The sequence below is a fragment of the Salvia splendens genome, chromosome 7, assembly GCF_004379255.2.
Source record: "Salvia splendens isolate huo1 chromosome 7, SspV2, whole genome shotgun sequence".
Lineage (NCBI taxonomy): Eukaryota > Viridiplantae > Streptophyta > Magnoliopsida > Lamiales > Lamiaceae > Salvia > Salvia splendens.
In genome coordinates this window covers 35785286-35809195 of record NC_056038.1, presented here as the reverse complement: position 1 = coordinate 35809195, position 23910 = coordinate 35785286, and the positions used below count along the sequence as shown (strand labels likewise).

The window sequence follows — 23910 nt, the reverse complement described above, 5'->3', positions numbered from 1 at the left end:
AGCAAACAATTAAAAATCCTCAAATTTATTAGGGTGCATGAGGTTTTTTGCTAAGCTAATTTGCTATGCCCAATAAATATTGCTAGAGGAAAGAATGCATGCCATAATATATCACATTAATTTCCTTAATGGTGACACATTTTTAGTCCAATGTGGCAGAGTATATATAAATGTACGAACACTTTCAACTATACCTTAACATATAAACACAATCTTCAGTCCTAGCACAAGAGAAATTTGACCAATCATGAATTCTCATAGTATTTGTCCATGGATTTACATGTTTTTGGTATTTTTGTTCGATTGGAATATTGTAGGTGTATTTGAACAAAGCAATAACTTTGTCATCACTGATTTTGGTGCTCTAGCAGATAGAATAACAGACAACAAAGAGGTCAATTTAGAAATTGTTGACATGTCATATTGTCATGCACATTATACATAGAAATTTTACATGTACTTATGGAAAATTAATTGATTTATCAAATTATATTTATTCATTCATGAAGGCATTCACAGATGCATGGAAGAACGCTTGTCAAACTCCGGGAGGCGTTGTTACGGTGCCTGTCGGAGAAACTTTCTTAGTGAGTAGTGGAGAATTCGAAGGGCCGTGCAACGGCCAAACCCTGTTTCAAATGGATGGAATTTTAGTTGCTTCCGAGGACTTAAAACTCGACGATACTAAATTTTGGATTACTTTCCATAAGATTGACGATCTCGTACTTTCCGGAATAGGCGTCTTTGACGGCAAAGGAGCCTTGTCTTGGTTCCAGTGCGACAAATCATCCAACTGCCACCATCGTCCTGCTGTAAGTCTTTTTTTTTATAATTGTAACATTAAGTACGTGTTTGGTAGGGAAGATAAATAAACAAAACATAATAAGAATATACATTTGAAGTCATTTTTGGTCATATAACTCCAACAACATATATGACTTATCTACTCTACCAAACTGCCTCAGTCGTCACATCAAATAATAAACATGCTTTCTAATAGTCACTAAGGATTCATGATGTGACAAATGCCTATATCCAAGGCATAACCTCCCTAAACAGCAAGATGTTCCATTTCCACATGCGCAATTCCCAAAATGTGAATGTGGAAAACATCCATATCACGGCCCCACACGACAGCCCGAACACCGACGGAATCCACATCAGCAACTCGAGAGACGTGAAGATTGCCGACTCGATCATAGGCACGGGCGACGACTGCGTATCGTTAGGAGACAGTTGCGCAAATGTCAACATCTCGGAGGTCGTTTGTGGGCCCGGCCACGGCATCAGCATCGGAAGCCTAGGTAAGTATAGTGATGAGGAAGATATCAGTGGAATTACAGTGATGAATTGTAGCTTGACCAATACAAGCAATGGATTGAGGATCAAAACATGGGCGCCTTCTAAATCATCAATTGTTGTGTCTGATATCACATATGCTGACATTACATTGGACAATGTAACAAACCCTATGTTAAGGACCTAAATCCTTAACGTCGATTTCCACACAAAATCAAGAAACGAGATGTCGTCGTTGTCGAGCGCCCAACGTTGGGTCGTGACTTGGACGGCAAAAAGGGGCGGTTGAGCGCGAGATCAGCCTCGTCGGCAACCTTAGGAGATGTTTCTTGTTTGCTACTCAATTGAGCCAAAAGAATGATAATTTCATATATTGATTGAATGAATAAAAAAGATAACAGTTTATCCTATTTATAATGCTACTGACTTAATGAACAAGAAAACAAAGATATTGAAAAAGATATGCTAAATCTTTATAATATCTAAACTAAATAATAATAATAGAAGTTCGTATCACCCTATCATCATAGATCAACATTATTGCCCCCATGGTGAATATCAAAAAGAGGTATAGTATAGTCTATAGTCTACTCTAACTCTAATTTTATATTTTTTTCCAATAAATACATGAACTTTCAATTGTACTATTGAATTTTACTAATGGTACAAATTTAAATATTGGAATCTAAATATGTTAATGAAAATTGAAGTATAGTTCGTGTATTTACAGACAATTAACACTTTCTAGATAAAAGTCTCAACATGAAAATGCATGACAATATATTATCGAATATGTACAGGGAGAGTCGAGCGTTCAAATAAAGGGTGTTAAGTACATCAACATACGAGGGAGTTCGACGACAGAGGGAATAAAGGTCAAATGCAGCAAATCGAACCCGTGTGAAGATGTGGAGTTCTCTGGTGTTGAGCTAAATGTGAATGGGAATCCAGTGATTGCGATTAGCTCTAACGTTGGTGGTCTACTTCTAGAATCTAATCCTTTTTGTCCTAATCTACTTCCTCTATGTATTACATAGGCTATGATCCATCGATAATTGGTTGATTGAGAATATTTTGAAATGAAACGAATGCATCATTTATGTAATAGAAAATTAATAATAATATGTACGTAGATTTTCGGTTTAGTTGGTAGACTAGTCGAATGTTGTTGTGGCTAGGGCTATATATAATTTTTATCTCGACTTTTACATTCTCAATTACATATATATGAGTATACTATCTTTTCTCTTCGATTATATATCTTCCCACGTTGATTTATTCATAAGAATTGAGCTATTGTTGGAATTATAATAGCGAGAAATTGAAGGGCGAAGTTTAATTAATTAAAAGTAAATTACCAAAATATCAATGAAATTTGGTCAAATTATAGCCGAAGCAACAATGGTAGTTAAACATGATACCAAGATTTGAATTACGTTGTTGACCTCCTAACTAACTCACCTTGTTATAGAGTAAATCTGACCTTGATGCCATACTTCAATACCAATCGAGTCTACGTACAACGGGAAGGACTAGATCTTTGAAATTGATTGTAAACGTTCTTGCATGACGGGCACGCCGGCCATCGGCCATCGAGAGTCAATCGTAATCCATAGAATAGTAGGTCTTGACACGGTCTCGTTTTACTGCATTGTAGGTTTACTCCCACCTCTGTCGCCGACCTCCCCTGTACATTTATAAACTTCACCCCTTTGATCTGCACGTTTGACTCACCCTGTACATTCGATTGAGAATATATATATTAACTACTTCTACTTGGTACGTCTAACTCTATTTGGTACATTTCATGTTCAGCATATAATTTTATGCGCGTGTTGATCTGTGAGTTAAGCGAAGATAAGATAAAGTAAGAGAAAGTATTGTTTCCATTTTCTATAAAAGGAAATGATTCAAGTAAAGTAAAACAGAGTAAATCGTACTTACCCCTCCATGGCAGTTTGCATGGGGACAGTAATGTTGATCGATGATGATTGGATTCTTCACATTGTTCATTGCAATGTCATTGTACGTGACATCAGACACAACTTTCGAGGATAGGGAAGGGGGCAACGTCTTGATCCTTAATCCATTTTTCGTATTCGTTGCAGTGGCTCACGGTGATTCTGCTCACGTCCTCCTCCTCCTTGTACCTATAAGCTTCCGACGCTAATGCCATGGCCGGGCCCACATGTGACCCCCCGAGATGTTGACATTTGAGGCCCCGTCCCCAATTGACACGCAGCCGTCGCTCGTGCCTATGTACGAGTGGAGGATGTTCACGAAGCTCGATTTTCCAATGTGGATTCCGTCGGTATTCGGGCTATTTGGTGGGGCCCTTATGTGGAGATTTCTTAGCCTCACATATTGAGATTTGTGAATTACAATATGGAACATCTTGCTATTTAGAGAGGTTATGCCATTGATAGTGGAATGTCTTGCGTTATGAAACTTCAATAACTGTTTGCACCAACATTAGTAATCAATGTCACAATTAATAATAACTTTTGTAACATCCTGATACGAGTCTTCACTTAATTAGTTTAGATTTATTAAGATTTTGCATATCTTTACATATATTTGTTTCTTGTTCGATAAGTTAGGATTTAGTATTATAAATAGGGAAGAATGTGATCATTTGAAGGAATCAACGAAATACAATATTAATCTTTTGCCCAACGACGAGTTGAGAATTATCTTTGACTAAGATCTCGCGCTGCCCGACGGAGAGGAATTCCCGCGCACAGCCGGTTCTTGCTACCGCCGATCCTTCGTTAGGACGCCGGTGAAACGGGATACGACGTAGGGCCGTATCAACTGGTGCTTTCATTGATAGGGTCGTATCACATCCTAATATTGTTATTGTTATTATTATTTTTGTAACACCCAATTACTTTTATTATTGCTGTTATTATTAAATTATAAGACATAAAATTACCGTGGGATGACTTTTGCAGTTCCACGGTCCGGGACCATGATGAGGCCCCGTTGCCGTTGAATACGCCATGTCCAACAACAATAAGGCGTGCAATGTTGTCGAAAGTGATCTAGTAGTCACGATCGTCGAGTTTAGGGTAATTCAAGGCAACTATGGTTTCGTCTACTCGGAATACAGTTTTTCCGTTACATGGGCCCACGAAGTCTCCGCCACTTAAAAGGAAAGTTTTTCCGGCAGGAACCGCGAGAACACCGCCCGGAGTTTGGCAAGCTTTCTTCCAAGCGTTTGCAAATGCCGGCATACATAAATAAATTACATATACATCCAATCGATTTTTCTTGCATAGCTCAAATATATTTATGTATATATATGCCCAGAATTAATTAAATTTACCTGTTTGCTGTCTTTTTTTTCATATGCTGCAGCACCAAAATCAGTGACAATGAAATTGTTTGTTTTTCCATTTACATGGACCTTCAAAATGGACAAAAAAAATAGGAAAAAAAAGTCCAATCAGTGAAGAAATATTCATGATGGATGCCCCAAAATTTCTTGTGTGATTCGAGTTAAAATATTTTTTACTGAAAAATGTGGCTATGTAAAATAAAGATAGAGAGAACGTATATACAGTAGCTATTGCAATTTATAGTAGTTTTAGATATATATATAGTCTATAGACGTAAATCACCTTCTTAAATCTCAAGTAGCTTTGATCGCATTAGTGAGTAGAAGTTAATTACAAACTAGCAGTTACAAATTTAAAATATTTTTTATACATTTTTGGCCGGTCTAAGTAAAGACATACCAATTTATGTATCCTATACACAATAATTAGATTCTCCTCTAAACCAAAATTTTGAGGTATTTTCCATATCTTCAATTATAACATGCATGCACGTCTCTGTATGTAATAACTAGACTATACCTGTTTACTTTATTGCTGACAAAGTGATACGTTCCTATATCTTATTATTTAGTTATCTCTTTCGATTCACCAAATCCTTCTATATATTTGTTATCTTGGTCAATAAGTTAGGGTGATGTTAAGGGTTCTCTCCCTTAACCACGATCAAAACACAATCCGACGCCCGTACACAGGGTCGACGGCGATCCAAGACCCGGCTGTGCGCGAGCTCCTCGTCGGGCAGCGCGGATTCTTGATTTCTTGAAATAAAAGTCACGCAAGTAGAGCAAAATAATATTCTTTTTATTGATTGAATGAATGCCAAATAATAACCATCTATCCCTATTTATAATACTCAAATACTATACCCTAACTTATTGACCAAGATAACAAATATATAGAAGGATTTGGTGAATCGAAAGAGATAACTAAATAATAAGATATAGGAACGTATCAACTCCCCCCCCGGTTAAAATCCACCTTGTCCTCGAGGTGGGAAACATAAACCAAAGACGAGAGTTGAAAGCAAAAGCTTTAGCGAGGCGTCTCCTCCTGGATCGAACACACGCCAAATAGGCAAACGTCTCCGGACATAGTAATCCCTCTCAAATTTCTGAACATTCGTGAAGACAACAGGTTTTACCGGCATGCTTAGCTCGATGTTAAATGTCTTTGTGGCTAGCAAGCACTTCATAAATCCTCCATGTGCCAGCTCCTTATCATTATCCGTCAGCATATTCATAGCATTCCAGAGAACATTGTCAATGTGCAGTGTCAAATCCTCAACTTGGAGATCCACTGCTTCCCTGTGCATAGCAAGAAATTCCCAATTTCGTTTACTAAAACGGACACAAATACCAGGGTCGAAAGCACACAAACGAATCAACGTGATCCTCTTAATTATATCATCTTCTTGAATACCAATCCCTGCTTCAAATTTCTCCCCTAGTGTACTCACTCCATCATCTGCTGACAAGTAACCAATGTCACTTCCATCATCAGCATCTACTTCCGCTTCACATTCTATATCCTCTTCATGGAATGCTTCCGGCAGCTGTGTCACCTTCTCGTTGTGCTTTTTCGACTGCTCGTGATTCTTCCATTGTTTATCACTCCTGAACTTCTGGCTACATGCTACACAGTAGAATTCGTTCTTCTTTTCCTCCAAGGCATCTTCGCTCTCATCCTCCTCCTCGAGCTCCTCTACTTTAGCCCACTCAGGTTCCTTCTGTCTCTCCAACTCTTTCTGCCCCTGCTTCTCCTCCTCTCCCTTTCTCTCCATCTCCAATTCCTTATGTGTTGGAACACGAAGATCATCAATCTTCCCATCATATGCCCCGACGAGCACTTGCCGCGGCGGATTGTTGGTCTTGACGATCGCTTGTAGGGGCTCGTCTGGATAAGGAGAACAAACCTTGAGACTGGAAATATTGGGCAGACCACGCTGCTTCCCCGAATCAATAAACTTGCTGGACTGTTGAGGCGGGTGCGTGGCAACGGCAGACAACGGAGCTGTGCGGTGACTCAGACGTCGATCAGACTTCGAGGGCAGCAAGGTCTGAGGGCAGCGATTGTTGGGCGGATCCCCACGACTAGGCGGACCCAGTGGTGGCTGATCATAATCCGAATATCCACGCGATGGTTCCCAACAAGAGGGATGCCACGACTGTGGTGGGTCGTAACAAGTGGCTGGCCGATTAAACTGCTGACCATACCCGCCTATTTGTTGACAATGTTGTTGATATCTTGGAGGGTCCCAACATGAACCCCTGTCATTTCTCCCCTCGCGACGATATCGATCTCTCTGCCTATCAAAATTGTGTCGCACATCTTCCAAAAATTCGTGCCACGTGACGCAGTCAATATTTGCACAATAATTAAACACCCACTCCGAAGCCGGGGGGTCGAACAACATAACCGCGTAGTGAAGGCGCTGAGCATCGGGTATCATCATATGATTAAAATAATACTGAACCCTGGGGATCCAGTTTGTCGCGTCGCTACCATCAAACCGAGGCGGCTTCATAGCGATCTGATTCTTATCAAACTCCGCAGCAGTCGATCGATAACGCTGGGGTGGATCCCAACACGACGTCTCGAATTGCTGCGGAAAACCACCGCCATGTGTACGAGCGAATCGATTTCCCGGTGCATCCCAGGCCGACGCACCCCTGGTCCTCTCTCCGCGACGTCTCCTGTCGTCCATAGACATATCGCGCATGCAAAAATTAGGGTGTCTGGCACGACCCCCTTTCTCGCTCGCTTTCTTTCGCCTAAATTCCTCATACTCCGCTTCATCTCCATCCTCAAACCCTAGAGGGGGTTCCGTCTCCCTCGGCACGATCGGATCCAGATACTCGAAGCGTCGATCCGCCTCCTCCCTCCATAGATCAAATTTATCCAACTTATCCAGTAATCGATCCAACTTCCCATTCATGTAATCGTCATGCATCGACTCGTCGTTCGGACGAATCTCCAAGTCTCCGTCATCTAACTGCGGGCGATGAGGGACCCCAAAATTGCGACGTTCAACGGGTAGTTGACGGCGCGGCACACCAGGCGTGAATGAGTCAGGGCGTGAAGAACCCCAGCCCATTCTACTGTTGTTAAAACGTCTCATGAGCACACACGATGAAAGCACCAGATGTTAAGGGTTCTCTCCCTTAACCACGATCAAAACACAATCCGACGCCCGTACACAGGGTCGACGGCGATCCAAGACCCGGCTGTGCGCGAGCTCCTCGTCGGGCAGCGCGGATTCTTGATTTCTTGAAATAAAAGTCACGCAAGTAGAGCAAAATAATATTCTTTTTATTGATTGAATGAATGCCAAATAATAACCATCTATCCCTATTTATAATACTCAAATACTATACCCTAACTTATTGACCAAGATAACAAATATATAGAAGGATTTGGTGAATCGAAAGAGATAACTAAATAATAAGATATAGGAACGTATCACAAAGCATAATAAAAAAATAATAATACAAAGTTATTAACTAATTGAGCCGTATATTGAGATTAAATTAAAAAAAATCACCAATTTTTTGTATAAGAAAACTACTGAAATTTAATAGTACCCTTATAGTATTTTTGCGTTATTAAACATTGTTATTGTTTTATTATTATTTGTTTTCATGTAGTATGATATGATAACCTCAAAATATCAAAATCAAATATTTGAAAGAGTTTACAGACATTAAACTTGGAAAACCATATGCAAAATATCAATCACCCTCGGATGCTATCAAGGTCGATCGCCTCATCATCGTCATCGTCGCCGTCGCTTAAATCGAGATCAGCCAGCAGCTCGTCCAATGGAATCGAAGGAGGATCCTCGCCGTCCACCATGGATGCGACTTCCGACGGCTGGTAGTCCTTGTTCCGATACAGGGACAAATTGAACCTCAGGTCAGGGTTCTCCTCCAAATCTCTCAAGAACTGTTCATACTCCGAGTCCATCTTCTCGTCGCTACCTCCACCGCCTTTTGCAGCAGTGTCGACGTCCATGTTGAGGGACCTGAGCTTCCAGGCCCGGGGCTTCCCACGCTTCTTCTGACGCTTCTCCTCATAGCTCTTCTTGATCAGAATCACTTCCGGGAGAACAAGGCCTTTGTACTTGTCCAATTCGATGTCATTGCTGTTGGTGCTGCATAGATCGTAACCTAGGGCGTAGTCGCCCGCGTTCAGGATGTGCCCCAGATGCGTCCTCACGTTGAAGATGGTGTCGTTCTTCCCAAAATCCGATACCCGGGCTATTTGGGCGTCGGCCAGGAGGCATCTGGATCCACCAACATTGACTTCCGAGGATATGGCCTCAACATCCAGCACTATGTACTCCACGAGCTGTCTGCTCGACATCAAGGCCTTGAAATTCGACCTCCAATACTGATCCGCATCGAGGAAGCTTTGCCTGAGGGTGAATGGATCCAACAAAGACATACTACTGCTTACTTTGTTGCATATCACTAGTGGCCCGGGATTACCCAGGCTAGCAGCAACTTTCGGAGGCAGGCAGATCAAATCCTCACGACAAATGGGACTGATCTCGACTGAGAAAGTGTAGTTGTAGTTGTAACTGTTACTCTTTGGATCATGAGATATAAGCTGCTTGTCGCTACGCGTCCTTATTGGCACGTATTTACCCAAGAACTCTACAAACTTCAAAGCATGGCTCCGGTTATTGAAGAAGAAATCGATACCCTGGTCCATCTGCCTCACCCTGATGGCGGATTTCGCAGCATCTTGCTTGAGAATAAGCTGCTCGAGATAGAAGAAAGTGCGCCTGTGAGAAACGTGCTGCCTCAGCTGCACCACAGCCACCCACTGGTTTGGATTAGCCTGAGCCCTCGAGCAAGTCTCGCACATCTGATCCTGCACTACATATTCGACAGTGTAAGACTGCTCAAGCACTGCACCATTGAGAACCTCCTTCCGAACCCTCAGCCTGACTTTAATCCGTTTGGAGTGAGGCTCAGTCCAAACAAATTCCGCATTAACCAACCGCACTTTGTTCAAGTTCTTCAGCCTTCTGATACAGAACGAGAGAAGCTTCTTCGACTCGAGCTCTGCTCTAGTCCACGTCTTTGGGGGCTGCAGATATTTATTACATTCAGGACAATGGACGATTGTAACATGCTTCTGAAGCCCTTCAGTTATGTCGATTTCGGTTTGTAGGCATCTAGTGCACATATTTGCAGCATTTGGTTGCATCGTGATACCACATTTGCAGCATAGGACGCTGCCAATAGTCTGGGACACCATAAACATCCCCGAGTCTTCCGCCATATCTACTCGGACGAATGAAACAAAATATAAGCACACTACAAATCATTAATAATGCTATATTGTGAATATAACCTCATGCTCCACAGCATTGAATTCACACACAAAGCAAACAATTAATTCTTCATCGCCTCCACATATCATCCACCAAATCATTAATTTGTAAAATTAGGCGTTTTCCTCAGAATCGCGAACTAGTTTAATATGAATTCCAGCACATTATTTGAACAGAGAATCATCAAGTAATCAAGTTTAATTGTTTCGTAAAATAAAAATCAGCAGAAATTCGATTGAATCTGGTCCTAAATCCATACGTGATAAATAAATTCAGTGAAATTGTGATTTCAGTTAAATAAAAGACCTAAAAAATCCAGTCTCATCCAAGAAGTAAGAACCAAGCTGTGGAATTGTCATTTCAGCTATATCTTAAGATCTAAAGAAATCAGGCACATACAAAACAATCAACAAAATAGAAAGAGCCACAAGCTTCGATTGCAAGCTCCAATTCGAGAAAATTAACAGAAAAATTGGAGCAATAGAATTAAAGGAAACACAGCCGTAAAAGCGAAAAAAAAACAATGATCATCTGAATTCTGAAGGATTAATTCATACCCGGAGATTAAACCCAGTCGAAAATTGACGCAGATTAAAGTTTAGAAGAGCAAGATTTTAATGGAGAGATCTTTTATAGCAGTCAGAGTCGGTTTAGCTGAAAATAAAGATGAAGAAAGGAAATAGAAATCGTGCTGAATAACACGCATTTGATGACGTAATTGAAAAGGGATTATTATGCATTTTAATTTTTTGATAATTTTTAATTATTTTTTAGTATTCTAATTTTTATAAAATATTCTACTCTCAATTTTACCCACTAGCAGTCTATCACACACATCTATTTTCTGGATACATAGATGTTTTTATTTAAAGGTTTCAATTAATACTACTGATATATTTTTTTGTATCTGATTTTTGTAATTTTTTTATTTCACTTAATATAATTCTTTGAATTTAAATTTAATCAGTTTAATCATTCATTTTAGATTTTAGACATTTTTAGTTGTGATTGAAAATGTGATTGGTGCATATAAGATGCTGTGGCTGAAATGAAAAATGTTAATATAACAACTGAAAAATAGAGTTTGTAGCTGAAATGAGAAATATTAACATATGGATGAAGCCCTAATACGAAACCCTAATACGAAACCCAGTGGGTTGTCTGGGCCAGCTACTTAGGCCAATTGTTTGGGCCGTTAATTTAAAAGCCCAACCCGAACTCCACAACATAATTTGCTCATTTTGATTTAAGAATTTTATTGAATTATCGTTTGGCCATATTGAGTTTGTATATTTATTATGTGGATGTAATTTTGTGCCAAATTTGGGTGTGTGTCCATATAACATGATCATATTTGTAATATTTTTTTCATTTACTTTAGTTTTGTTCTTCCAGTATTATTTATTTCATTTCTTAGGTTATCAACCACACATGACGGATCGGAAAAAATCGGCTAGTCTTGTGGTGATGGGACTCTCTGGCGACAAGGCGCGGTTGTGGGAGAGGAACTCGCAAAACGAGCATCTTGTTGTGAAGGGAAAAGTGACAAGATGCTTGTATAAATGTATTTATTTCATTTTTTTACTTTTTCAATTTATTGTAACATAAATTAATGAATTCAAATAATGCAAAAAGCAACTTACATCCTAATGGTTAGAGATTCATTTTGTACCAATAGACACAATAATGAGATATGACGACCACGTTAACTGTTAAGTAAAGAGATTAATAAGAAATGTGAAAAAAATTGACATCAGTTCAGTAAAGGGATGTCTATATTTATTTATATTTTTATTTCTTTTATAATAATGTCAAAGTTATCTAAATTTTATGTAAATTATTGTATTAAAACTTCTATAAATAATTTAAAGTAACTAAATATATAATTTTTAATAAAATTTTGAACATCGTATTTATCTATCTTGTTTTCTACATCTCCCCTTCTAAGAGATGTAACCATTATTGATGCCTTTTACTCACAGCGGCATCTTAGTAAAAATTGTGCTGTGTTAATGTCATGTTATCATTATTGTGGACTAATTCAACTCTATATGCTAGCATCTAGAACTTTTCTAGTGAAATTTTCTCATACTATTCGGGAACATTATAATCGATATCCTAGTTTATATATTAATTACTCTTTTAAAAAAATAATTGTCATTTAAAACTATGTTATATAGCATCATTCGTGAGCACTATGCTTGTTTAAAACCCAAATCGAACTTTGTTTTTTATAAAAATTGTAAAATAAAGTACTATGTGGATAACAATTTTTAATGCATTACAATCAAACTGGTTGCATAAAAAAATAACGCTAACCATATACTCCCTCCGTCCCATGTTACTCGCACTTTTCATTTTAGGCCGTAAATTTGGAATTGATTTTTAGTGTAATTAAATTAGAATTTTAAGTGTAATGAGACATCACTTAATAAAGGAGCTCTTAACTTAAACTAACATATTAATTAAATGCATTAATTCTAACTTAAATAAGGAGTTTGTAACGAGTCGAAAAAACAACAGTGCAAGTAACATGGGACAGAGAGAGTATTAAGCGAGCGTAGTGCTCATGGATGACATTCACATAAAGTATGTAGCATATCATTTCCCTATATATTGATATACTCCATTATTATAGAGACTTTAATATATATAACGTCAAAAAAAATTGATAGACATTTTTTTATGTTATTTCTCATTTGTTGACATTAGAGCATCCGCAGCGGTGGCGAAAGACGCCACCGCCGTCCGCGCCGTTGGCAAGGCGCAGGACCGCCGCCGCTGCAGCCGCGCCGCTGGCACGGCGCTGCTCGATGTATCGAGCACGTCCGTGCCAGCGGACGCACACGTGGCGCGCTCCCATTCGTCAACGGCATAGCCGTTGTGTTTAAACTTTTTTTTATTTTTTTTTTAAAAATCGGTATTTAATTATAAATAATGCTAAAAAATAAAAAAAAAATATTTTCCAAATCCCAAAAATATGGCCGTTTTTTTCCCGTTTTTTCTGAATTTTTTTGATTTTTTTTTATTTTTTTTTCCCCAAAATCATCTATAAATACACATATTCATCATCCATTTATCACATCAAATCATCTCTCATTCATCTCTCATTCATAATTCTACGACGAGGGCGAAGCCGGAAGCTCAACAGCGAGGTCTCCCCTACGCCGAGGCGAGCATACGACGGTTGGCCAGAGGATCGAGACAAGACACACAATGCGCGATACTCGAATCCACAATCAACTACAAGAAGACCTAATCAACCACATGTGGGCGAAATTCGGCAACGAGTAGTGTCATTTTTAATTTTTAGGATTTTAATTATGTAATTTTTAATTTTTAGGATTTTAATTATGTAATTTTTAATTTTTAGGATTTTAATTATGCAATGTTTAATTTTATTTGTCATTTGTAATATTTATTGTGGGTTTTAAATGAATTTTAATATTATGGAAATGTTTTTGTGTAATTGAATTTTATATTAATTGTGCTCGTCCTTGCGGAAGAGCACAGTTGTGGGTGTTGTGCTCTTGCCAGAGAGCAGGCATGAATAGTACCGCCCGGGCCCACAACCGTGCCGCTGGCAAGAGCACGGTTGTGGATGCTCTTAAATCTTGAAATTTAATGGTTCAGATTTTAGTCTGTAATCTGTAAAAAAAATGTAGTGTACATCTCAATTTATTGTTATGTTAAGTTTGAAATATAAAAATATCCTAACCCGTAGATATTTAAATATATAGTTGTCGATTAATTCAATATTTATAGGGGTTATTTAATGCAATGTATGGAGTTTGGCCGAGCTATTAGGCTCAAGTTAATATATAACATATGCACTCTATATTTTTTGTTAAATCGTTGTTTTATTGTAGGGGCTAGACTTTAATATATTGCTATGATGAATTTTAAATCCATTCTAAAAATAGACATTTGAATATATATGGGTGAATTAATTGAAGGCCAACAATATATTCCATATTTTAATCTGTCAAATAAGCAAATTATAGCAGCTAGGCGCATCGAAACTAATCGACGCTATTTAAAAATACACCCTATACTATGTCCTTTAACAATAAAAACTTTAAAAATAAATATTTTGATATAAAAATTGATATAATATGAAAAAATAAGTAAAAAGTGATTGAAGTAGTGTTTATGAATAGTGAAATTCACTTTATTAGTAATGTAATTTTTGATGAAATAATTAAAATATAGGCTAATTTTATAGGATGTACTATGAAAATGGCATGCGGAATGAGATTTTTTTTATGACGTAGAAAGTAATACAATATCAGAAGTCAAATGGAACTATACATGTTTAATATAAGGTTAGTATCCAAAAGATCTTGTCACATTATAAATACGGTTTCAATCACATTATGTACGAGGCCATAAGTCAACCTAAAATAGAACAAGTTTATGCATTCATGGATCTAAGTTTTTTCATTGATGCAGGAGCATTAATCACAGTCTTGCCTTCATTTCTTCATTTCTTCTACACAAACTCTACTAATCATATCGCGAGTGGAAGCCACGCGCCACCAAAAGCCAGCGGAGCTTCCGCACATCGCCTTAGGGGCCATTGCGGATAAGTATGGCCCGATCTTCCAAATTGGGCTCGGGGTCCGCCAAGCCCTTGACAAATGGCAAAGCCACTCCACTAGATGTTCTTGTTGCCTCAAGGCTATGTCCTAGTCTTTAATAGAAGTGGTCAAAAATATCATGAGCTTTCACCTAGTCACTATAGTTTTGGTTTTGTCATGTCTGATTTTTCACTTTCCACCTCACAATTTGAATGCTCACGTTAGTTTCAATTTGTAGAAAATCCTTAAATATATGAAATTGATAATAGGGTAAAAGTTAATTAATCCTTGACAATTTTTAAGTTCGTGTAAATACCAAAAATCGGTCATGGTTTGTAATTTGGTGATGGCCAAATGGTAATGTTTCAGAACATATATTAATTACTAAGGCCCATAGATAATTTTTTTACTAATCAAGGCCCATAATTGATAATATAACATGTGTATGTCTATTTGGGCCCTCACATTTTTATCCTTTGGATAGTACTATTTACAAATATAAATATCGAACCATTTCTGGCCCAAAAAAGAGGCTAATAAATCCCCACCCTAAATCTTTTTTTATTTCTTTATTCTTTTCTTCCATATTTAAATCTTACAAAAAATTACAAAAAAAAATACTAGGACCAATAGTTGGTAACATGAGGTAACTATATAAAATCACAAGAGAAAAATTACACAAAATCATATATTTGATATTTCCTTTTCCTTTACCCAATTTTCCAATGTACTACAAAATATAAACTATAATACATATAAGCGTGTCTGTGTATGTATAGATCAGTGTGTGTAGCACACACAGTAGTCTAAACTTCAAGAGCAGCTTTGTAGATGATCTCAAAGGCGTATTCAATACATGACTTCATTTTATTGTGGTCAATAAATCCTTTCTCTGCTGTCACGGCAATCCTTAATTTTCCCACATAACTTATCATTGTTACAGATAGGCTCTGCAATTAAATAAATTAATAAACATATCAATAACTTGTACTCTTTTCATCCATCGGCAATAGACTTGGTAGTGGACGACAAACATTTTAATATAAATTCGATAAAGTAGAAGAGAGATAGAGAGAGAGAAAATGATTATAGTATTTTTACTAGTGAATGCAATCCAACTCATTAATTCAAAATTATGACAAAAAGAGAAAAAGTTTAATATTTGCGGAGAGGGCAAAATGAAAAAGATAAGACTATTAAGTATGAAAGAAAGAGTATAATGATTAAATTACTCCTACATATAGAGAGAGAGGTGTGATCACCTGAGGTGGGCCCGCAACTGCGAAGTAGAGTCCTTTACAGGGTTGATTGGCCAAAGCCATATGTTCAACAGGTCCAATCAAATTCGAAATTGCCATGCTAGTGTTTTTCAATGTTGCGTGGATGTGTCGAGCTGTTGCCTGTTACATAACATAAGACATATTTTACTATGAAAACATATAATATTCCGAATGGTTATGTTAGTAATCATAAGTTACATGTACGCGTTAGCACCCGGTGCACGAACATGGGCTTGGGGAATTTACTCTACCATGAAAAGATAGGGACACTTGAACCAATAATAATCTTTCAGCCATCCATTTTATGGTTTGGACCTTAATTATAGTATGAGAAACTTAACACTACATACCTTATGTGAGAATTGAGATCATCCATAAATATCATTCACGCCAACATTATTTATTTTGATCATGATACCTCTAAAATATTTGCTGATATCATTATTCATTATTTGTAAAATTAATTATGCCAATAACAATTGTTTACATCCCCACTCAGACCGGTCAGGTACATATTTAAGCATGACCTATTTCAACTTCGAGAATAAAACCCAATAATCACAAAGTCGTAAACAAAGCAAATCACATCAAATGAAGATGTATGTATTCGATGTGTTTAAATCATACCTCGTGACCTCTGACCATTTTGATAAAACTAAGAAGTTGGCCAGTTAGGTAAACTACGGCAGAGTTCTTCTGTCTCTTGATCATCCGATGAGCTTTCTTAACAAAATCGAGCGGATTTAGAAGCTCCGATTGAGTCAATTTAGGCAAAGGAACATGCAAGAACGCAAACCGGTTGCCCCATGGCACGTCAGAATTAGGTTTGATCATCTCATCGACTGATTTGTACCCTCCAATAGCCCTAGTGTTGAGCAAAACTAGGGCGGTTGTCTTTGATTTGCATGACTCTTCATCTGCTTTTTGCATGTATATTCGAGTTCCCAATGTTATTATACCGGTTATGACATCATTAATAGTCTGCCCATGTCCAAAAAAATTAAGATATGCACATTAGGTTCATGAATAAATTAATGACAGATAAGATAATGTAATAAGAAGTATGTATGTCAGTATTGATTTCTAAAGTTAAGTTGAAATATGGTTGAGGTTGGAATGTGCTTGATTATTTAATTAGAAAACAATTCACATATGAGAATATAGTAACTATAAAACCATTACTAATTAATAGAGGCATGACATGGGTCTTAATAAAACATAGTTAGTGTATTGTGAACAAATAAAGTGATATTTTTGAAATAGTGTAAGTAATAATGAAAACTATATTGGGAGAACACAAATGGTAGAATTGATAAATTCGTTAATATAGTACTATTGAAGGATTGTAAAATAGTAGTAGGAGTTTTATAGTACATAAGTGTGTATAGTAAATAAATATGAATATATGATTAACTTTTTATGTAATTAACCTATCAACTGACAAAAAAGAAATCCTTAAGAAAAAAAGGCTAATTAATGGCATTTACGTATACGTGCATATAGACACACACGTAATTCATTTATGTAGTATCATAGCATGGGAAGAGTATATATATAGAAATCTTTTTTTTTCTGCATTGAAACATACTTATTTCCCAAAATAATGTTGCTTCTCCTTTTTTTAGAATAGTGGAGTATTTGAAAATGGCGATCTAGGTATTTACGTAATGAATTGGACAAGAAATAAATTGACACAATTAAATGATAAGTTGGGACACTAATTATAGCATGAGTCAATAAATCCAAAATAAAGAAAGGGATATTTATATATGGTTCTAGAGATTATTACCACATTGAGCTTCCTCTTGATTTGCCCGAGCTGATCAATAGAAAACGTCGTAGTCGTCGTCGCAATCGGCCGAAATTCCACACCATCGATCCCCGATCTAATCGGAGAATTATCGTCCTTCATCAAGGTGCTCTTGAAGAGGCTCCAACTGAAATCGTAAGTCGTGTGAGCAAGTCCAGTGAAAACCCTAGGAATCCGTCGCAACCAGACCTTGCGACGGATTCCAGGACCCGTTCTGGGCTGCCGGGACGGGAACGTCAGTGGCACCGACGGGTCGTCGACGCGTTGGAGGCACGAGAGGAGGGCTCCCATCAAGGAGTAGCCATCGCCTAATGAGTGGTGAAGTTTGAAGATAACATTGCCAGCTGCATTCTTGGTAGGGTATCTAAGTATGTGAATTTCCCATAACGGTCGATGTTGTGGTAGTTGTTCCATTGATATTTTGGTCAAGTAGTCGTTGAAACATTCATCGTAGTAGTCCACCGACATGTCACTAGGGAAAGTGGGGGCAATGACGTGGTCTTCGAGTTTCACCTCTACCTTTTTCCATTTCCTTACCCCTTTCTTGTTGGTAACCTAATCGAGCCATGAAAATGACGAGCAAAATGATAAGGGAAAAACCCTTATCAAGTGAAAAAAAATAAAGAAAGTCGCAGAGAAACCGTGCTCTGTTATAATCAGAAATTCTAAACGGAAAACTAGATAAAGATAAAAGACAAATAATATGATTTCATTGATTGATTAATGAGAATAATAATAGCCCTATTTATAATAGGAATACTAACTTAATGAGCAAGACAAAAAATATAAAAAAGATATGCAACCCCTAAATTATCTAACTAAATAATGCAACTAAATAATTAAATATTAAACGTATCACAAAACAACGGTATGAAAACAGTTCAGAATATGTAAAACAACTAGAGAATTTACGAAATTAATGTACAAATAGATTAGCAATTAATATAGAAAGACCCTTTCTTGTTAGTAACCTAATCGTGCCACGAAAACGACAAGTAAGTAGCAGTATAGAAACAGTTCATAACAGAATCATCAACAAGACAACAACAAAATCAACGTACAAACAAAATAGCAGTATGGAAACACCTTTCCTAATCGATTATCATAGTTTTGTGTTAACTAATGAAGCAGATGTTGTATAAATGCTCGAGCCATCGAAATAGCGAGTAGAGACAAAAAGGACATTAACGTTATCCACCAACCTCAACCATCTATAAAGTGTTAGGACAACATACCATAATCGAGGAGAAACGATGATTTATAGGCAAGAAAAGATCTTTCAGAAGAGACATAGCCATGGAATCATCAATATCTATATGATCTTCAGTTTCCAAAACTCCAAAGATTGTGAGTGATAACGCTGAGCTTCTCAAGTATTGTGCACTTGGACTCATAGGCTCCAAAACTTCTTCTTCACCCTCCATAATCTTCTACTCTTACTCTCTCACACACACACACACAAGATTATTAATGTATGTTATATAATCTAAGTATGGTTTGATACATGTAGCACTTGAATTGAATGGCTGAGATGATGACATATATAGAGAATACTAGTAATTAATAAATATGGGAAAAAAATCTATGCTACATTAATGTATTAGTTGTTAATTTTAAGCGGTTGTACACACGTTGCATCAAATGATGTCATTTGTGAGCATGTGGCTTCGTTTACGCCTTATGAATCATAAGTTGTGATCTATGTATTCTTCACCTTGACGTTGTAGATATATATTGGTGATGATAATATAATGATGTTAAGGTCACTTCAGTGGTATATTAATTTTTTTGTTAATTATCCACTTAAAGAAAATTGAAAATAAAGACTAAAATGAGTATTAGTTTTTCAAAATAATATTGATTCTCATATATATTGTGCAAATTCTATTTTGGTTAACCTAAGTTAAAATGGTGCACATTAGGTTAACCCCCTTCAAAATTCAAACCAAATTATTTGTTTGTTGTGCGAAAATGGTGGAGTTTAAAGTTTGCCTAGATATGCTAAATATCTTCAAGCATTATTTATCCATATACTAGGTTTCCTAGTATTTAATTCAAAAATAGATAAATTGATATACCAATCGAAGGACTAATAGAGATATTTTATGTTGGGTTGGTGCTATGATATTTGACTTTTCATGCCGTCCCCATATCTTGAATTATTGCAAGATGAAGTATAGAGGAAACTTTAAATTTTATACTACTATATGAGTTGGCGTGTACAATGTTTGCATAGTCTCAATAGTAGAATAGTCGATAAAGTCATAAAGCTATGTAAAAAGAAATATACTTTCAACGTGTCTACAATATATGACTATAAAATATTAAGTTATAATAGAATTTAATCTTAGTTATCTCATATGGATACAACAACATTATTTAATTAAGATAGAAAAGGAAAAGAAAGTAATAAAAGTAGAAAAAAATTTATTTAATTGAAGCAATGCTTTTTTGAGAAATAACCAAAGACATTATATTATACACGAAGCAATTGAGAAAATTAAAACTCTGTGATTTAATGTCAACTATTTAAAAGACTATTATTCAAAATAAAAATAAAATAAGAAAAATTTAAAAGAATGAGAAGAAAATGAAATGGCTTTGTGTTACTCCCATATTCAACTATTTTAAAAACATTTTTTACATTTCACCATTAATAGTTGGAATTGGTTATAGGTGCTACTAATTTTGTTGAATTTTATGTCGTTGCAGTCTTGCAGATTTGCTTAACATTCAATTTTTCACACATACCGATGAATCGCACCAAGTCTATATCATTATCTACAGGGTGATAGTCAATTCGGATATAAATATGTATGCAAAAAGGCAAGCTATTATCATTGGAATTGGACACTTATATACAAATGAAAAGCCAATATATGAGGCCATTTAATTGTCTCGCAAAACACCCAATCAATTGGAATGATGCATTCATGAGTCATATTATTCATTTATCAAGTTAGAAACATTTATTCATGAATCTATTGGAATTGTTGAAAGGTAAAACTAATTATGTACATACATTTAGCGATGATAATTTATACCAGATACGTCATGAACATATACGATTTTATAAATTAGGGTCAATTTTTATTGGATTTGTGTTTTTATTGAGTTGGCCCATTAAGATTTTGAGTTGGGATAGAATAACTTATTAAAAAGTAAGATTATTATTTAAATTATTTTTATTCTTCTATTTTTGTTTCATGCTCTAGATTCATGTAAATTAATTTTAATTCGTGTAAATAAGGTTTGAAAATTAGGTTTATCGTGTAAATTAAGTATTGGTCATTATCATGTTGTTAATATGTCGTGTTAGCCTATATATTATATCGTGTCGGTAATGAATAAGTGCCATGTACGAGTTTAAATGTAGTAGACTGGGTTCGTGTTCAGGTTGAAAAATATCTTAACATGTCGGATTTAGATTAAATCTCCCCCCGTCCCCGTTAAAATGACCACTTTTTTTCACGTGTTTTGGAAAAATGATAATAAATAGATAAAGCAAAGTAAGAGAGAGAATAATATACAGAAAAGTCTCTTATACATTATTATCTTTCTTACTTTAATTTCTCTACACTTTAACTATTTATTATTATTATTTTCAAAATAAGTAAGAAAAAAAGAATTTATCTTAAATGGAATAGAGGAGTATTAGATACGATATCATTATCATACTGATCCAATAAAGGCTCAAACTGCATTAATTTGTCACCCCCTTAAAATATTGAATATTGGTAATTGGCGACAAATTGCCGGCGAGTATGTCAACGTTATCGAAAGAATTTTGAGCCATAATTAAACGCCTAGTTAATGGCGATGTTGAAGACATAAATTTGCAATTACAAAACTATTGTTAGTAGTCATAATTTTCGTGCATTATTTTTTTAGTTTATTAGTATAAACTTATTACTATAAATAATGGCGTTTCAAAACATTCATTCGAATGGTGGTAATTGGTGGATCTGAGAGTCGAGTGACTGGATAAAGCTATATGGAAGATAACTGAATTGGATGAATCAGTTAGCAAATGTCGTTGCCACTTGATCAAGGCGATCTCGCTCTCGCCAGCCAACCAATGTAATTTATATAACTCCCGATTTGCACTACTTTAACAGTAAAGCGGCAAGTTCGGGGTCGATCCCACAGAGAAGCGAGTGTATCGAGTGTGTGCGTAGTGAATAGGGTTCGGCTGCTGCCACGCTTTAATTTTGGGAGTTTTAACTACTAAGTTTACACTAGGCACAAAGTAAACTATCTACTGGATCAAGTCACTGATTACTACTGGATCAAGTAAACGTCAGACTGAAAATAAGAACTCAACTAAGCATGCTATGGAAAACATGAAACACCTTGTCACTCAACATGATCAAACACTTGGTCAAAGATTAAAAAGCTAAACTGAACTGGAAAAGTAAACACGAAGGCGAAAACTAAACAACTCCAATTTTATACCCAAAACTCATAACAGTGTTGCAAGCATACAGAATACAGAAAGAGTGATTCTTTAACTACAGAACAACTCGAAATCAAACTAAGCTAACAACTTCGGGAAATACGAAAGCAAGTAGCGTCGAGAAAACTCTCGGATGGAAATTCGAGACAATGGCGAACAGATATCGAATACTCTGTCGCGCTCCTTCTCTCTAGCTAACCATTTCTCTCACTATCTTTAGAACTGGGAAACTAAACTAAAATGTAAACTAAACTAAAACATAAACTAAACGTAAAAGGAAGAGAGATCCCCTATTATGGTGGCACATCCTCTATTTATAGGCACTTCACACAATCTCCAGCTGGATAACGATCTTGGCAGAGGATATTCGCTCACGCTGTGAGCGAGCAACTCACCGATTGCTACGTGCCTTCCTTCTAGAATGACGTCGCTTTTCAATAACAGATTCATGACTCAGCTCTGTCCTTGCGTCTCATGTATCAGCACGTGTCCTCTTCTAGAACGTCGTACTTGCTAACAGAATGATGTGCATCATCCAGCTCATTAGCCTCACGTGTCCTTCTTCTGGAAGCCAGTGGTCCCCTCCTTAACTGCTTGATTACTCCCCTTGATCAACTCCCCGATTTTTGGCCTTTTCGCCTGTTGTGCTTGCTTGATCAGTTTGACCTTGTTGCCTTGGTCAAACGGCATTCCTGCACAATTAACACTTGCTTTTGCGCGATAAACCGATCAAGTAGCGTACTTTTTACCTGTCCCCAAAGACTATGAACATTTGGTTCGTCACAAGTTTTAATGTATAATTGGAAAAGTAAGAGAGAGATAGAAAGAAATTCCCTACCTCATTAGAGAGAAATGAGTTTCCAAAATTAGAAAGTTTATACTTTTCAGAGACGGATTAAAAAGAAAATATTTCATACTTTTTAGGGACAGAGGGAGAACGTAGTAACTAAATTTTTTTCTTCTTTTATGAGTGTAGATTTTCGTGAAACTGTATGTAGATATTATCAACATATACTAGTGTATATATATAATTTGATTAATGTATATATGAATATAGCACCCTTTTCGTCCGCGAAAAAATATCTCATGTTAGCCATTCGAGGTATCTGCAATTTAAAGTCTTATTTACCTTTCCATTATAAGTAAGTGGACCCATCATTAACTTAAATCATTGCACTCATTTCACTGTATAAAAGTTAGGTCCATATTCTACTAACTCATTTCACAATTTTTTTACAAAATAAACAATTTCTTAATTTACGTGTCGAGTTAAAATAAAACTATAAATGGCGGACATAGTACAACTGATATGAAACTTTAAACATGCATATACATTTATATAAATCATTTGATTAATATATACTACTATATGAATATAGAATAGTGACAAAAAATAACTAAATTCTAATTATAATTAAAGACTAAAACTCAATTATTAAATAAAAAATGAAAGTGTGAGATTGGAAATAAGATCATTTTTAGCTATCAATTAAGTTATTTTAAGACAGTTCATACAAAGTGTATATGAACCAAATTAGTATATACTATATTATTAACAAAATTTTTAAAAAAACCTCGTATTCAAACATTCATAATTGAGCCCTTACAACTTTATGATATTTAAAATTATGGGACCATTTCAGGCAAAGAAAAGAGACCCAATATATTAGCAACCCACATCTTTTTTTATTTCTATATTCTTTACGCACATACATCTCACAAAATTACAAACAAATACTAGGACCAATAATTGGATAAAAAAAGGTAACATAAAACAATATATATCCCTTTCTTTTACCCAAT

General features: G+C 36.2%; 3 protein-coding genes across 3 annotated transcripts; 1 reads left to right on the top strand and 2 right to left on the bottom strand.

Moving 5' to 3' along the window:
* The first annotated feature begins 503 nt into the window (after positions 1–503).
* On the top strand, positions 504–2336 carry LOC121810813 (polygalacturonase-like). The gene is made up of 4 exons (XM_042211537.1): positions 504–812; positions 1001–1473; positions 1807–1867; positions 2100–2336. Exons 1-4 carry the CDS (start codon positions 504–506, stop codon positions 2334–2336), a joined length of 1080 nt encoding a protein of 359 aa, XP_042067471.1.
* Positions 2337–8291: 5955 nt separating this feature from the next.
* Positions 8292–10672, bottom strand: LOC121741878 (60S ribosomal export protein NMD3-like). Its single transcript, XM_042134809.1, has 2 exons — positions 10539–10672; positions 8292–9931 (listed from the first exon to the last, which is right to left on the bottom strand). Exon 2 carries the CDS (start codon positions 9927–9929, stop codon positions 8373–8375), a length of 1557 nt encoding a protein of 518 aa, XP_041990743.1. The 5' UTR covers positions 9930–9931; positions 10539–10672; the 3' UTR covers positions 8292–8372.
* A 4563-nt stretch (positions 10673–15235) lies between these two features.
* Positions 15236–19183, bottom strand: LOC121742445 (wax ester synthase/diacylglycerol acyltransferase 3-like). The gene is made up of 5 exons (XM_042135580.1): positions 18887–19183; positions 17631–18206; positions 16469–16822; positions 15824–15961; positions 15236–15511 (listed from the first exon to the last, which is right to left on the bottom strand). Exons 1-5 carry the CDS (start codon positions 19073–19075, stop codon positions 15368–15370), a joined length of 1401 nt encoding a protein of 466 aa, XP_041991514.1. The 5' UTR covers positions 19076–19183; the 3' UTR covers positions 15236–15367.
* Between the last annotated feature and the right edge of the window lie 4727 nt (positions 19184–23910).